Here is a 17,821-nt window from a genome sequence, read left to right as displayed (position 1 = left end):
GAACAAGAGAAAAATCACAAAATATAAAGACCTGCAAATAGAAACAGAACAATTGTGGCAAAAGAAAGCAAAGATAATACTAATAGTCATAGGTGCCTTGGGTGAAATCCCAAAACATTTAGAGCACCAATTGAACATCGGAATTGAAAAAATCCCATCAGTCAATTGCAAAAGGCAGTTTTACTGAGAATAGCTTACATCCTGCGATGATACCTAACACCATCAAACATCCACATCTGCTTATTCCCAGGTCCTTGGGAAGACCTCGATAGGTCCATAAAAATGCCAAAGACCCTCTGAACATCTGGCTGACTGTGCAAGGAGCCATAATAATAAATAGTAACAATGCCTTGGGTGCAATCCTAAAACAACTGGAGCCCCACTTGAACAGCTTTGGAATTGACAAAATCACCGTCGGTCAATTGCAAAAGGCAGCTTGACTTGAAACAGCTTATATCCTGCAATGATCATTTAACACATCCCCACAAAGCCGAAGAGACAGCACCGTCCAAAGAGATCTCCGTGGTCATGGGGCCGGCATGACTCAATGCCGAAGGCGCACGGAACGCTGTTCCCTTCCCACCAAAGGTGGTGCCTATTTTTCTACTTGCATTTTTATGTGCTTTCGAACTGCTAGGTTGGCCGAAGGGGAGCTCACTCTGTTACACGGCACTAGGGATTCGAACCTCCAAATTGCTGATCTTTCTGAGCGACAAGCTCAGCGTCTTAGCCACTGAGCCACCTTAAAAGAAATTAGCAATGTGTTAAAATGAATCACTGCAGTTGTTAAATTAGTGACACGATTAAATTAAGTGAATCTGGGTTCTCCATTGACTTTACTTGTTAGAGAGTCGCAAAAGCGGATCACACAACCCTGGGGCACTGCAACGACCAGAGTCTACTTCTGCACTGCTACCAAGAAAATTACAAGTGCATATATTAAATGAAGCCACCAAGAAGTTTGACCTGAAGCAAAAAAATGGGGGGAGCGCCTCTCATGCATGCATGCGCACTGGGTGGTGGTGGTAGTGCTTTATGGGTTTCGGCACGCCCGCGCACAACCCCCCTGCGCTCCCCTCCCTTATGGCACACGAGCCAAAAAAGGTACACCATTGATGGTTTAGACCGGGGTGTCCAAACTTGGGAACTTTAAGACTTGTGGACTTCAACTCCCAGAATTCCCCAGCCAGCATGCCAGCCAGGGGAATTCTGGGAGTTGAAGTCCACAAGTCTTAAAGTTCCCAAGTTTGGACACCCCTGGTTTAGACCAACCGTGGCAACTTTAAGACTTGTCGACTTCAATTCCCAGAATTCTTCAGCCAGCGAAGCTGGGAGTTGAAGTCCACAAGTCTTAAAGTTGCCAAGGTTGGAGACCCCTGCTTTAGACTACAGATGGTCTTCGACTTAGAACCAATCTTTTTTGTGATTGCTCGAAGTTACGACGCCACTGACAAAAACGACTTACGAACGTTTTTCACGCCAATGACCGTTGCAGCATCCCCGTGATCAAAATTCAATTGCTTGGCAACTGGCGTGTCTCTACGACAGTTCGCAGTGTCCCGGGGTCGTGTGAGGCAACTTTTGCGACCTTCCGACAATCAAAGTCCACAGGGAACCCAGATTCATCGAACAATCACGTTGCGGCAGTGACTCGCTTCAGGGCAGGGTCAAGAAAGATCGCACAACGGGGCAAGGTTGACTTAACAACCGTCTTGCTTAGCAGTGGAAATTTTTGCGCTCAATGGCGGCCGTAAGAACGAGGACTGCCCGTATGAAACGAGAGACGCAGAAAATTCATTTCCTGAGCCACGAAGAAGCTGCAAATGGCTGTCGTCATTTTGGTGCAGCTTTGTTGCATGTCCCTCTCTCGCTGTCTCTGGAAATGCTGTTAAACCACAACAGCGCAGCCGTCGCAAAATGCTGCTGTGGAATCAAAGCTAAAAATCAGCTTCCGGCCTGAGGGGGTTCTCAGGAAATACTCTGAGATTTTAGAATATGATTTCCCTTGTGTTACGTGCAAGCTCGGGTGCGATTGTGTGTCTCTGAGTTCCAGATGTTTCGTTGTGTGTTTAGGTGAGAACTACCATTATTGCTTTCTTTGAAACGGGTAACACACTGTATGTTACATTTTTGGATTTTGGGCCTTGGGGCAATAGCCGTGTTGCCCTCCATTGTTTTGTTCAAGATACTGTAGATTTCTGAACATTATCAATTTCGCCTCTGGGAACTCAACTTCTGCGCACGTTCAGCAATATCAGTTTTAAAAAAATTTCTAGGGCTTTGTACCTCATTTATTTTTTTACATACAAACCTGGCTCTTTATTTTCCCTCGGCTTAGCATTTTGGCTAGTTTATCGTTCAAAAAATGGTGCAAATGCCAAATATTGGGTGAATTCAGTAAGAAGGAGTGGGCAGCTGCAGATGCCATATTTTTTTTCGCCCTGTAATCCCATTTGCTCTGTGAAAAATGTTATTTTTATTATTATTGTCACCGTTATTATTTGATGGAACAAACACGAGACAAATGTAGAGCTTGTACAAAGGTAAAATTAATTATAATAAGAATAAACCAGGGACAAAGGCAAGCAAAACTTTAAAGCAGGCCTGGGAGCGCATGTGTGCATACACACATGGGCACAAACACAAACACACACAAACACACAAAGTGTTTTATTACTAGTAGGTACTTTCTGACTGGGTGAATCTCAGCCCCCTTAGTAGCCATTCTGTAGTCAAAAAGTTTAGGGACTTTTAAACAGATCATATTTATTTACCTGATTTTTATCCCATCTTTACTATATAAATTACACAAGGTGGTGAACGTACCTAATACTCCTTCCTCCTCCTATTTTCCCCACAACAACCACCCTGTGAGGTGAGTTGGGCTGAGAGAGAGGGACTGGCCCAACGTCACCATATAACTACAGGTAGTCCTCGACCTTTGGCCACAATTGAGCCCAGAATTTAGGTTGCTAAGTGAGGAATTTATTAAGTGAGCTTTGCCCCATTTTACGACTTTTCTCGCCACGTTTGTTAAGTGAATCACTGCAGTTGTTAAGTGAGTAACACGGCTGTTAAGTGAATCTGGCTTCCTCATTGACTTTGCTCATCAGAAGGTCACAAAAGGTGACCCCGGGACCCTGCAACCGTCATAAACATGAACCAGTTGTCAAGAATTTGTATATAAATCACATGACCACGGGGATGCTGCAAAGGTTGTAAGGGTGAAAAACGGTCATGTCCCTTTTTACACTGCTGTTGTAACTTTGGACGGTCACTAAATGAACTGTTGTAAGTCAAGAACTACCCGTACAGACACCATCATATAACAGTCAAATATCTTTGTATTCTACAGGTGGGCAACCTTCACGCTTGAGGAGAACTGAGGAGAAATTTCCTGATGTTAGAACAATGAATCAGTGGAACAGAAGTTGCCTCCAGAAGTTGTGAATGCCCCAACACTGGAAGTCTTTAAGAAGATGTTGGATAGCCATCTGTCTGAAACGGTATAGGGTTTCCTGCCTAGGCAGGGGGTTGGACTAGAAGACCTCCAAGGTCCCTTCCAACTCTGCTATTGTATTGTATTGATTACTTGTAGGACTAAACTACAGTCTCCAAATTCCAATAGATCAGTTAATCAAGAATGGGCCCAATGAATGAATTAATTTTACAATTAATTTGTTTTGAACCCAGAGTCCGCTGAAGCAGGTGTCCCCAACATTTTGGACCTCGGGGACCACTAAATTAATAACTTTAAATCCTGTGGACCACTAATATGACTTGCCCAATGACTAGCTGGGTGGATGTGGCTAGGTGGTCAGGTGACTGGGGGGGCATAGCCAACAATGTTGGCTGGATCGGGATGCTCTGTGCACAGTCACTCACGCCCTCGTCCTTTCTCGCCTGGACTACTGCAATGCTCTCTACATGGGGCTGCCCTTGAAGAGCACCCGGAGGCTTCAGCTGGTCCAGAATGCGGCCGCGCGGGTTGTCATGGGGGTACCTAGGTGCTCCCATGTTACACCCCTTTTAGGTGGCCTGCACTGGCTGCCGGTTGTTTTCCAGGTGCGATTCAAGGTGTTAATTATGATCTTCAAAGCGCTCCATGGCTTAGGCCCAGGGTACCTGCGAGACCACCTACTGCCACCAGTAGCCTCCCACCATCCAGTACGATCCCACGGAGTTGTCCTACTCAGGGTGCCGTCAGCCAGGCAGTGTCGGCTGGCGACCCCCAGGGGGAGAGTCTTCTCTGTGGGAGCGCCTTCCCTTTGGAATGAGCTGCCCCCGGCGCTTTGCATAACCCCCGACCTCCGGTCCTTCCGGCGCGCCCTAAAAAGTTGGCTTTTTCAGCAAGCCGGCCTGGCCTGAATAGAATAAAATAAATTATTAATTTTAAATTGTCAATTTTAATTTAATCCTAAATTTGATGTAAATTGTCAATGGAAGGTTATTGGATTTCTTATTTAATCTTTTTAAACTTTTGTCATATGTGTTTTTATGTTGTACGCCACCCTGAGTCCTTTGGGAGAAGGGCGGCATATAAGTCCAATAAAACCAAACCAATGTTACTCACTTTGAGGGGTGCCTCGCTGGCCTCTACTTCCCCCCCTCCCCTGCCAGCCACTCCTTGCCTCCCCGCCCGGGCTCCTTAGGGCCCCAAGAGGAAGTAGTTGCTGGAGCTAAACAGCCACCATGCGAAAGAGTTGGCAAACCAGCTCAGTTCAAATTGGATCTGACCGAGAAGGAGACTCAGCAGAAGCACCTCACTGAGGACTACCAGCATAGGCTTTCCAAGCAGAGGGAAGACCAGCGGGAGTGCAAGGCCAGGTACCAGCGCCTGGAGGCTCAGCGGGCTGAGATGGTCAGCCTATTCCAGCCTATTCCCTCCGGCTCTTTGCCACCAGTGGCACTTCCCTCCAGCCTCCGCCCAAAGCCCCACACCAGGAGGCTGAAGCAGACCTGAACTTGGACTTTCTGCCCCCCTCCGACCCACACAAAAAGACCCCGAAGGGGGAGACTCTCTGCAGCAACACAAGCGTTCATTGCGCATATCCGGACCAGGGGCCGTAGTTTGAGGACCCCCGACTTAGTGCAATATAAACAATGCAAATATTTTTTCTGCAGACCACCAAAATTTTCTCGTGGACCATCAGTAGTCCATCACTGGTGACCGCTGCTCTGAAGGATTGTTCCTTCATGCAAAATCTTTTGCGTGAATCCGGCAGTCCGTGGCAGCCTACCAAAACTGTCACTACAAGTTCATGAACGGGGATTTTATACAATCTCATCAAGTCAAAGGGCATTTATCAGTCAATGAATGCGAATAACCCATTTGGGGAAAACACCAGCGGAGACAAGGATGCTCAAATCCTACTGGCGACTGAAACTAATACACCAGCTTTTTCTAGATTATTAATCATAAATGTTAATCACAGTTTGTAATCTTCTGACTTAATAACAACAGCATACCCAGGACCGGCAAGATCCATCAAATCGTATAGAAGTAACGGCAGATTCCTTAGAAACCCAGTAGACCAAACTCCTCGATCCGTTAAGGATAAGATCTTTCCCAACAAATTAAATAAAGCAATTTATTGAAGCTCAAATTGGAGATAAAATAAGACTCCCTGTTGACCTTTATTCATTTATAGAACAAATTTAGCTCTAATTACATTAGAATGGAATCCAATAAATTTTTTCTAATGTGGCATTTACGCAAGTTATTGCTGTACTTGTTTACTTCAAAGGCAATAGAGATTCTATGATTATAATCTATTTTTTTCCACTTGGTTGTATTGTGAAGTCAAAGCACTTGCAGGAAACTTGTGTTTGAAATTTAAAGCTCCTCCTAGATCTTTTCAAACTTGCTTTAGATATGGAAGAACCAGACTCGACAATCCGGTCCATCTGATGGGAATATACATTTAAATTAGTGGAAAAGTTTCTTTTAAAATATAAATGTATACTGGGTACAGTTGTGTGTAGAAGACTTTTCCAAGGAGGGAGAAAATAGGATTCTCAAGTAGTTATAAGGTAACGGTAAAGGTTCCCCTCGCACGTACGTGCTAGTCGTTCCCAACTCTAGGGGGCGATGCTCCTCTCCATTTCAAAGCCAAAGAGCCAGCGCTGTCCAAAGACGTCTCCGTGGTCATGTGGCTGGCATGACTCAATGCCGAAGGCGCACGGAACGCTGTTCCCTTCCCACCAAAGGTGGTCCCTATTTTTCTACTTGCATTTTTACATGCTTTCGAACTGCTAGGTTGGCAGAAGCTGGGACAAGTCACGGAAACTCACTCCGTTACGCAGCGCTAGGGATTAGGAACTGCCGAATTGCTTCCCTTTCTGATCGACAAGCTCAGCCTCTTAGCCACTGAGTCACCCTTTAAGTAGTTCTAGAGAATCAATTATTTACATGGATCTGCTCGTGAATAAAGCAAGGCATCTCAAAAATATTTATTTTTACTGAATTGTACACATAGATCAATCCAAGTCAGGGGTGGGTTCCTGCCAGTTCTAACCTCTTCTATAGAAGAGGTTCCACAAATCTACAGTGCCGTTTAGAACCGGTTCCAGCACTCTCCCTCCGCCCGTCCGCACATCATCAAGATGAAGAGCAAGAGGAGGAATTCTGGGAGTTGAAGTCCACAAGTCTTAAAAGCTGTCAAGTTTGAACACCCCGGGTTTTTTTTTTCTAAAGGGTTAGGGGTGCAAGGGTCTTGTAACTTGACAGCTTTAAAACTTGCGTGCTTCCAAGCCAGAGTTCCTAAGCCAACATTTTGGTTGCTAAGCAAAAGCGTTGTTAAGTGAGTTTCACCACATTTTACAAGTTGGCCATGCCCACCCCATCACATGGCTGGCAAGCCACTCCCACCCGGTTACATGGCGGGCAAACCGCTCCCACCCAGTCACATGGTTTGCTGGCAAACCAATCCCACGAAGCAGGCCATACCTACAGAAGAGGTTCTAAAAATGTTCGAAACCCACCACTGATCCAAGTGTACAATCTGCCATATCTTGGCAGAGTCACTGTAAAGGAGGAACTTTGTGTTTCCCAAACATTACACACAAAATGTCTATAGACACGTATTCAAATATTCATATTAAAGATAATTAGAAAATAATTTCACTGTCTGAATATTGATTCAAATTAACTAACTAAATAAACAGACACTTATTGCCCCGAGAGTTATGTTTGCACAAACCAATGCAGTCTCAAAAATATCGGTTATCCAAGACAGTCGACTTACCATCACAATTGAGCCCAACATTTCCGTTGCTAAGTGAGACAGCTGTTAAGTGAGCTTTGCCCCATTTTAAGACCTTCCTCCTCATTGTTGTTAAATGAATCACTGCAGCAACACAGTCGTTAAGTGAATCTAGATTCCCCATTGACTTTGCTTGTCAGAAGGTCGCAAAAGGGGATCACTTGACCCAGGGACACTGCAACCTGCCATAACTGTGAGCCAGTTCCCGAGCATCCGAATAGGTGACGAGGAGACTGCAACAGTCGTAAATGCAAAAAACAGTCATAGTGCCGTTGCAATTTCAAACGGTCACTATACGAATGGATGTAAGTTGAGGACTCTCCGGTAAAGATGTGTCCTTTTATAAGGCAGGCCAGGCTTTTTGAAAACAAGTCACATACTCACATTTGAACATTAGATAAAAGGTAAAGGATCCCCTCGCACATCTGTGCTAGTTGTTCCTGACTCTAGGGGGCAGTGCTCATCTCCGTTTCAGAGCCGAAGAGCCAGCGTTGTCCGAAGACGTCTCCGTGGTCATGTGGCCGGCATGACTCAACGCCGAAGGAGCACGGAACGCTGTTACCTTCCCACCAAAGATGGTTCCTATTTTTCTACTTGCATTTTTAACGTGCTTTTGAACTGCTAGGTTGACAGAAGCTGGGACAAGCAACAGGAGCTCACTCCGTTACGCAGCGCGAGGGATTCGAACCGCCGACCTTTCTGATTGACAAGCTCAGTGTCTTAGCCATTGAGCCACCTTTTGTGCCCTTTCTGAACATATATTGGGCAGTATAGATACCAGACAACATACAAAAGAGAAAAGATTTTGATATAATTTGAGTGGCAATGAGATTAATGAGACCTGAAAAAATGGAGAGGAAAAAGAATCCACAGACTTGCCAAGTCAAGCAGATCTTGAATTTTAAAGTGATTGCTACCTATTTCACGGACTTGCCAAGTAGATCTTGAATTTTAAAGCGATTGCTACCTATTTCTTAGTGCAAAGATTTTTCAGAGTGCCTACAAGAAAACTCCCAAACCGCAAAGGCTCCATAAACATGTCACCTTGAATGGTTGCCAAAGCAGAAAGGCTATAAATCAAATCAAATAATAATAACAGTAAACAATAAAGCAATAGAGACCCACAGCAGACAACAGACACAATGGGTGCCAAAGATATCTTGGGCGTACCGTCTAATTAAGCCTTGGAGACTTGAAGGCGCATGAACGTCAACTCCCAGAATTCCCTTAGCCAGCCGTGCTGGTTGGGGAATTCTGGGAGTTGAAGTCCACGCGTCTTGAAAGCACTCAAGGTTGGGTAAACCTGCATTTAATTTTAACGCCTCTTCCAAAAAAAACGCCCAGGACACCCAACAGATTTTTATCCAGACAGTCAACCGAGAATCAAAAACTGACTCGAAGGCACAGGCACGCAGGATTAAAAAAATAAATAATAATAATAAATCTTCATCTGCTGCTCTTCGTCCAAACAGAAAAGCCCAAAATACTGAGGGGGGGAAAAAGTCACCTTTTTATCCACCCGGAAAGGTTTTGCGGCTCAGGATTGATGGAGTTTAATAGAAACTGTCTAGTGGAGATGGAAAAACATTTATCTCATTCTGCTGATTTGATGCAAACAATTTCAACTTCCCTTCTTCTGAGGGTGCACATAAATCCCTCAACCTGTTTCTCTTCCACATTATTTAGAGAGGAAAAAAGGGAACAATTTTATGGGTTTTTTTTCCTCCCTCCTTTTTTCTCCCCCCTCTTCAAACAATGTTCAAAAAAGACCCAGGGGGCTTATATATATATATATGCTTACAATACAGAATAACATATATGGAAGTCCTCAGTTTATGACCATAATGGAGTCCAACATTTCTGTTGTTAAGCCAAGAGCGTTGTTAAGTGAGCTGTGCCCCCTTTTATGACCTCTCTCGCCACTGTCGTCAAATCGAGATAGTTCTTAAGGGAATCATGAGGCCGTTAAGCGAATCTGGCTTCCTCCATTGAGTTTGCTTGTTGGAAACGGTCTGGGAAGATTACAATACAATACAATAGCAGAGTTGGAAGGGACCTTGGAGGTCTTCTAGTCCAACCCCCTGCCTAGGCAGGAAAACCTATACCGTTCCAGACAGATGGCTATCCAACATCTTCTTAAAGACTTCCAGTGTTGGGGCATTCACAACTTCTGGAGGCAACTTCTGTTCCACTGATTCATTGTTCTAACTGTCAGGAAGTTTCTCCTCAGTTCTAAGTTGCTTCTCTCCTTGATTAGTTTCCACCCATTGCTTCTTGTTCTACCCTCAGGTGCCTTGGAGAATAGCTTGACTCCCTCTTCTTTGTGGCAACCCCTGAGATATTGGAAGGCGGCTATAGTGATCCCATGAACCCGGGACAGTGCAACCGTCGTAAGTACATGCCAGTTGCCAAGAGTGTGAATCTTGATCAGGTGGCTGTGGTCGTCATTTTGAAAAGTTGCACGTAAGTCGTTTTCTCCCTTGCTGTTGCCAGTTTGAATGGTCACTAAATGAATAGTTGTAACTCGAGGACTACCCGTAAAACTGTAAGTATATTTAGCTGAGTCACCTATCAACAGCGGCCTGCAACCTTTTGGGCGCTAGGGACTGGTTCCATGGGGAGAATTTTTTTCACGGGCTGGAGAGGACATGGTTTCACATGCTGCCGAAATACCACAGGAGGAGTTTCTCTTGTTTGCGTGGACCGGTTGCTAGTATGCCGTGGCCCAGTGCCAGTCCACAGACTGGAGGTTGGGGAAGCCTGATCTATCAGATGATAAACTTTAGTCTAACAACTCTGATCTGACACGACATCCTTAAAGATCCATCTCATCCTGGGCACCCCTTTTTTTTTTTTGAACTATTACCATCTGGCAGCCGGTACAGGATAATAAAAACAAGGAAAAAATAGGCTGAAAAACAGCTTCTATCCCAGGGCAGGAACTATATTGAATTCTACGGTATAGTGCAATATTAATGCAATATCAGGCTTTTCAATTCAATTGTATAGAATGTGAAGGATGTGTGTGTGTGTGTGTGTGTGTGTTTTATTTTTATAGTTATAATGTACACTGAAGATGGCATTTAATTTCGTTGTACGACGTGCAATGATGATAAAGTAAGCTAACTAACGTTCTCCTGTACTGTAATCGATTCTTTTCATATGATAGCAGTCTTCTAATATTGGAGGGGCTGCTCCGAAGAAGAGGGAGTCAAGCTATTCTCCAAAGCACCCAAAGGCAGAACAAGGAGCCACGGATGGAAACTCATCAAGGAGAGAAGCAACCTGGAATGAAGGAGAAACTTTCTAACGGCGGGGACAACTCATCAGTGGAAGGGCTTGCCTTGTGGGTGATGTTGTGGGTGCTTCATCACTGGAGGTTTTTAAGAAGAGACTGGCATGGTATAGGGCAGTGTTTCTCAAACTTGGCGACTTTAAGTCCTGTGGACTTCAACTCCCAGAATTCCCCAGCCAGCATAGCTGGCTGGGGGATTCTGGGAGTTGAAGTCCACAGGACTTAAAGTCGCCAAGTTTGAGAAACACTGGTATAGGGTCTCCTGCTTGATCAGGGGGTTGGACTAGAAGACCTCCAAGGTCCCTTCCAACTCTGTTATTCTGTTAACTTGGTGGTCTCCATGACTTTCCAGAAATCCCAATCCATTGATTCCGAGGGACCCCCACATCGTCATGCCTTTATGGGGGAACTTCTCCTTCTCCATCCCTCATGTCCAATCAGAGAATGTTTTCATTTTGATTTCATTTTCATTTACCTAAGCACTGGGATGGTCTTCTTCCAGGTTGTTTCACCTTCTTATTGCCTGCGTACATTCCGGGTGGAATAAGAATGTTGCAAGGCTCCTAAAGAGCAAAGGTAGCTTTCCCGACCATCCATTCCTCAACAACGCTCTCATTAAGTCTCCAAAAACAACTTCCTACTGGAACTGTCTAATGATCTCATTTTGGCAGGCAATGTGTTTTCCAGCAGGCATAACAATCTGACAGATTGGAAAACCCTGGGCAGAGTTGCAGATGCTTTGAAAGAAGATTGTATCGCTCTACGGGGGGGGGACCCCCAAGACTGAACTTATATACAGGTAGTCCTCGACTTATGACAGTTCGCTTATTGACCGTTCAAAGTTACAATGCCTCGGGGGGGGGAGTGGTCACTTGTGATGGTTTTACACACTTAAGACCACAGCAGCATCTTTATGGTCACGTGATCGAAATTCGGATGCATGGCAATTGGTTCATATTAACGATGGCCGGCAGTGTCCTGGGGTCATGCGATCCTCTTCTGGGACCTTTGGACAAGCAAAGGAAGCCAGATCCTCTTACCGTATTTTTGGGAGTATAAGATGCTCCGGAGTATAAGACGCACCTTAGTTTTTGGGGAGGAAAATAAGAAAAAAAAAATTCTGCCTCTGCCTACCAGTATCCATCGGTATTCATCTGGCTAGCATCCTAGTTCGGATCTCGTATGGAGCTTTAGCATACAATAAACTATATAGTCATTTGAATGGCCTGGACTCCTGATTTCCTGCGCTTGACAATTGTGTGATTGGATTGTACTGTAAGCCATCCAGAATCATGTGATGCTGAGATGGACAGTGAATAAATGTAATACACAATTTTAAAATAAAAAATCCAACCCAAATTTCTAATGTTTCATCACCATTGCTCATTGTGTTGTGGCCTGCCAGCGGCCTATGGTGCTTGCAACAGATTCGGACAGTGAGGAGGTTGGGGAGGAACCTGGGCCAGTCCTGGAGTCTGGGGAAGGCTCTGATGAGGGCTCTGTGTTGGAGGCAGAGAGGGGGCCAGGGCCGTCCCACAGTTATCAGCTGCCTTCAGAGTCAGACATCAGTGAGGCAGACGAACAGCTGGAGACTGTTCCCAGTGTGTGCATGCGCAGAGCTGCCAGGGGAAGGGAATAGCTAAGGAACAAGGGCCGACTCAGGAGTAAAGCCACAGGTGGACGGTGAATGGCCCCTCCCATAGGGAATAAAGAGGAGCGAAAGGGGAGGGGAGTTTGCAGGAAACAATGAGTTCCATTCATTAGGGGGAAGATCTGTTCCTGCCTTTTGGCCAAGTAATTGCTGCTACAGCATGGTGTTTGGAAGATATCGGCCTGGCAACTCTCCATATCCTGATCAAGGTCTGTAGTTGTGAAATCTCATGAAAGACTGTCGGCCAGGACTTTGCTGGAGAGGAATTCCCTTTAAACTAAATAAAAGGGGTTTTATCGGGACGAAGAGTTGGCTTCGTGCTTTCGGGAAGCCTACGTAGGAACGCATTGTTAATCTTTTTTTTTCAGAAGCCACTTCTGACTAAACAAAGGGCTTATAAAATGCCAGAAACAAATATAACATTAACACCTGCACGGATGCCTACATGCATACGCTATTCAATCCAAACGGTTTTATCAAACAATACTATTAAACAAGATCTCATTTTCGGAGATCAACTCTGATGAAATAATAGCGACTACTTGTACCCCAAGTCATAAGCTGCCAATTGTACAGTTAAGGTCACGTGCCATTTTTAAAGCAAACCGTAGTTAGCTGTCTTGATTCCAAAACATGATTCCTTAAGCCTTTTAGGTTTTGTTTAGCGTCCATGAAGGGAGAGGGCGCGGTATAAAAGTTTGAAATAAAGTAAAGTAAGTAAAGTAAAGACAAACAAAAAGTCTTAATCTTGACCGTACAATCGTGAAACGGGGGGGAATTACGCCCTTGGGCAGTTTTATTTAATTGCAATTTTTTAAAATTAAAAAAAAATGCATTATCACAGCAAGCAATGTTCAGGAAATAAATGCATTAGGAGGAAAAACGCTAACAGTCTATTCCAGGGGTGTCCAAACTTGGGAACTTTAAGACTTGTGGACTTCAACTCCCAGAATTCCCCAGCCAGCCATGCTGGCTGGGGAATTCTGGGGGTTGAAGTACACAAGTCTTAAATTTCCCAAGTTTGGACACCCCTGGTCTATTCAATGGATTTTGCCACAAGCAGAGGAACCCATCTCCGCCAAGGGTTGATCAAATGGGTTTATTTCATACTTACATTTTGTCCTGACCGCCCACTCGCAACGTCAGCCTGGGAATCACAGGAGATGGGGCAGGGATAACGGGTTCGATTTTGATCTGCTAAAGGTAAGAGATTCCAGCATTAAAATGGGGGGTATCGGCTATAAAGTTTCTGTGCCGTGTTGAATTAGGCAGAGCAGGGGGCTCTCCAAAGTTGGCAACCTATAAAGACTTCCCAGAATGGACTCAAGGTCTGTGAAGGTGAGGGGGGGAACAGATGTACAGGTAGCCATTGACTTACAACAGTTCATGTGTTAGGTGACAGCATCTCCATCTGTTGTGGCCCGCCAGCGGCCAGCGGAGCTGGTGGCCGATTCGGACAGTGAGGAGGTTGGGGAGGAACATGGGCCAGTCCTGGAGTCTGGGGAAGGCTCTGATGAGGGCTCTGTGTCGGAGGCAGAGAGGGGGCCAGGGCCGTCTGACAGTTATCAGCTGCCTTCGGAGTTGGACATTAGTGGGGCAGAAGAACAGCTGGAGCCTGTTCCCAATGTGCACATGCGTAGAGCTGCCAGTAGAAGGGAACAACTAAGGAACAAGGGTCGACTTGGGAGTAAGGCCACAGATGGACAGTGAGCGGCCCCTCCCATAGGGAATAAAGAGGAGCAAAAGGAGAGGGGATTTTGCAGGAGACGATTAGTTCAATTCATTAGGGTGAAGATCTGTTCCTGACTTCTTGCCAAGTAATTGCTGCTACAGCATGGCGTTTAGAAGATATTGGCCTGGAAACTCTCTGAGCCTGATAAAGTCTGTAAATGTGAAATCTCATGAAAGACTGTTTGTCGGGACTTTGCTGGAGAGGAATTCCCCGGAACCTAAATAAAAGAGGTTTTATCAGGACGAGGAGTCGGCTTCATGGTCTTGGGAAGCCTAAGTCAGAACACCATCAGAGAAGAAACAGGTGTGGGAACACACAGATAGTCCTCGACATACGACCACAATTGTGCCCAAAATTTCTATTCCTAAGCAAAACAGTTGTTCAGTGAACTTTGTCTCATTTTACGACCCTTCTCGCCACAGGGGTTAAGCAAACCGCTGCAGGGGTTCAGTTAGTAACATGGTTGTTAAAATTGAATCCAGCTTCCCCATTGACTTTGCTTGCCAGAAGGTCGCAAAAGGGGATTGCATGACCCCGGGGAACACTGCGACCGTCATAAATACGTGCCCGGTTGCCAAGCGTCTGAATTTGGATTGCGTGATCACAGGATATGCCACAACAGTCATAACGTGTGAAAAACGGTCAGAAATCACTTTTTTCAGTTTCGTTGTAACTCCGGACGATCACTACACAAATGGATGTAAGTCGAGGACTACCTATATATTAAAGAAAATATAAATGTGGGCATGCATGAAGAAGACCAGCAGATATTTGCATATAAATTGTACACATGTATACGTCCAAACTAAACTGTGTTGTTTCTCTGTGTCATATAATACATGTGGGTATATGCATAATTATCTATCCATCCATCCATCCATCCATCCATCCATCCATCCATCCATCCATCCATCCATCCAGTGTATACTGGAGTTTGAGAGCTGTAGGCAACAAAATTTCATTTTAATGTATGCCAATTAGTGTACATTCAAAGTGACAATAAAGTTATCCTATCCTATCCTATCCTATTTCTATATTCCAAAATACTATACTATCTTATATCCTAGCCTCTATTCTATTCTATTCCTATTTCTATTATTATATTCCAAAATTCTATCCTATCCTATATTCCTGTCCTGTCCTATCCTATCCTATCTTCTATCCCCGGGATGGCGAACCTGTGGCACGCGGAGCCATTTGTCAGGGCACGCGAGGCGTTGCCCTGTTAGCTGGCCAGCGCACATGTGCATGCTGGCCAGTTGAGTTCAGCCTTTTTAAAAGCCATTTTTCACTCTCCCCAGGCTCCAGAGGCTCTATAGGAGCCTGGGGAGAGCGAAAAGAGCCTCCCCCCTCCCACAAAGGCCCTTTGGAAGCTTCAGGACTAAAAAGGACCCTACGAGCAAACTGGAAGTCACTTCCGGTTTGCTCGGAGGATCCTTCTTAGTCTTCCAGAGGCTTCAGGGAAGGCTCCTGAAGGTCCCTGAAGCCTCCAGAGGGCCCCCGGGGGGGCGGGGGAGACTGTTTTCACCCTCCCCAGGCTCCTACAAAGCCTCTGGAGCCTGGGGAGGGTGAAAAAAGCATGGAAAAATGGGGGGTTGCGCCTCTCATGCACGCATGCGCACTGGGGGGGGTTACGCGTTGCATTCTGGGTGCGGCAAGCCCACGCATGACCCCCACTGCGCTCCTCCCCCTTATGGCACGCGAGCCATGAAAGGTTCGCCATCACTGTTCTATCCCATCCCATCCCATTCATTGAAATGGACAGATTTTTTTTTTAAATGTCAAGGGACCATGATCTCTTTACAATTAAAATTTAAAGAACTGCAATTCTGGAATAAGTTGGGCATTTGGACTGGGAGAAGCATATTTACAGTGAATTATTGAGCTTTCCAGTCAGCGAAGTGGCAATGTCCAGCAATGTAAGACTCCTTTGTAGCTAACTAAAAATACATTGTCCCTGGATTTGTCCAGTTTTATGTATAAGCAATACTCCTTTCACCTGAACTAATACTAGGAGTCCTATAAGCCCCTTATTGCCGTGTGCTGCAGGAATTTTTTTCTTTCTTCTTCTTCTTTTTTTTTTTTGGCACTAATCTTCAAGGATTTAGCTTCTTTGCCACATACCTCAGGGCACCAACTGATAAAGCCTTAACTCTCCGTTTTTCCAGGACACCAACAGAGCGGCCTTGCAAAAAATGAAAATCACTCAAGAGATTTTTTTAAAAGGGGGGTGGGAGAGGAAATTTATTTTCAAAATCCTGACTTCCAGCAAAGAGATGGGACGACTTTTCCCCCAAAAAAAGAAAAGAAAAGAAAGAAAAAGAAAGAAAAGAAAAAGAGAGGAAAGGCTTATCTGTGGAGATCGGGTTTAAATTTTTAATTTTGTGGGGTAGGGACTCTTTCATGCAGCCTGGCTTTAAAGTTTTATCTTTTTGACAGGGACTTTTCGCCAGAGCTAACAGGAAGCTTTGTCAATGTAATCTACCACAAGCTTATATTGCTTTCCTATAATACAATATATATTTAGGAGTGTAAAGGGTAGATTTCTTTTTAATCACTTGTAATGGTGCATTATAGTCCTAATAGTGTACTGAATTGTTAACAGTAGAAGACGTGGAACTAGTTATAAAATGAGGGGAGAGCTGTTTTATTTTATTTTATTTTCTAAGTTCATTTTAATCATTCAGCGCTTTAAGCTGCCACTTGGAATAGAATCCTATCTTCACTCAAAATCTGCTAATATATGAATGCAGCAATTAGGACGACTCCCCTCCGCAGGTAAAGGCAGTAACTGAGAGATATCTATGATATGCAATTTCTACTTGGGAGATTTACCCTATCAAATGTGATTCTTATAAGGATTTATAGAGTGGTTTTCTTAGGCCAAAGTATCCGACCTAGAAAAAAACAAATAAATGAATAAATAGGAGTGCAGTGAGAAGGAAATACCAGGCCAGATAGAGGGGAGGTAGACAGATTTGACCACAGATATTGAAATCCCTTCTGTTTCCTTTAATGAACTGGTTTTTTCCCCCACTGCACCTCTATCAAATAGCCTACTAATCTGATAGTGGAGTGAAATTTCTCTCTCTCTCTCTCTCTCTCTCACTCCCCACCTCCCGCCCCAGATTCTCCTTTTTTCTTTTCTTTTTTTCTGCATTTGTGCAAAAGAATCCTCCCTAATTTGAACCCTAATGGCATTTTCTATGGGATTGAGTTCACATCAACTCAAGAGGTTAACCAGTTTGCTGCAATGAGAAAATGAGAAAACTGGAATGATGCCGAGTTTAGGAATTCTGGGCGTTGAAGTCCACAGGTGGTAAAGCTAGCCTAAGTTGCCCACCTGCCCACCTCTGCCTTAGGCCAGGGTGAAGATCCTGAGCCCCCTCCAATGGCATCTCTCATCTAACCTGACTCCAGATCAAAGGCAATTTCCTTTGGAGGCCCACAAGTCTCGGACTCCATATTCTCTACTTACGACCGTTCCATTGTATTATTATTATTATTGCTTCATGTTATGACCCTATGACGGCCTACTACCGGGATGGCGAACCTATGGCAACGCCTCACATGCCCTGGCTTCAGGAAGGCCTGCTAGGCCCAAAAACAGGGCGCGTGTGTGTATGTGTGTGTGTGCACATGCGCTGGGAGAGGCAAGGCATGGGGGCGGTGTCGTATGTGCATTGCGTTATGGCTTTCGACACACGGGGAGAAAAAGGTTAGCCACCACTGGTGTAGGCTCTGCTGCTTGGGCGGGGGTGGACTAGATGAGCCTACAAGGTCCCCTCCGACTCTGTTATTCTAATTCTATTCCTATCCTATTCCATTCTACCCCACTCTACCCTATCCCTACCCAATTCTATTTCCACACATAGGGA

General features: G+C 44.9%; 1 protein-coding gene across 2 annotated transcripts in view; it reads right to left on the bottom strand.

The window, feature by feature from the left end:
- Positions 1 to 17,821, bottom strand: part of TAF3 (TATA-box binding protein associated factor 3) — a 185,213-nt gene that overhangs the window by 50,468 nt on the left and 116,924 nt on the right. Inside the window, exon 4 of one of the 2 annotated variants that reach the window (XM_081958070.1) lies at positions 13,326 to 13,405. In XM_081958070.1, the coding sequence (XP_081814196.1) occupies positions 13,326 to 13,405 (80 nt within the window). Of the gene's footprint in view, positions 1 to 13,325; positions 13,409 to 17,821 lie in introns of both variants that reach the window. The other variant, XM_081958069.1, reaches the window with a different exon arrangement.

The sequence above is a fragment of the Natrix helvetica genome, assembly GCF_964273705.1.
Source record: "Natrix helvetica genome assembly, chromosome: 6".
Lineage (NCBI taxonomy): Eukaryota > Metazoa > Chordata > Lepidosauria > Squamata > Natricidae > Natrix > Natrix helvetica.
Note: the sequence above shows the minus strand (reverse complement) of the source record. Positions and strands in the feature narration are given on the sequence as shown.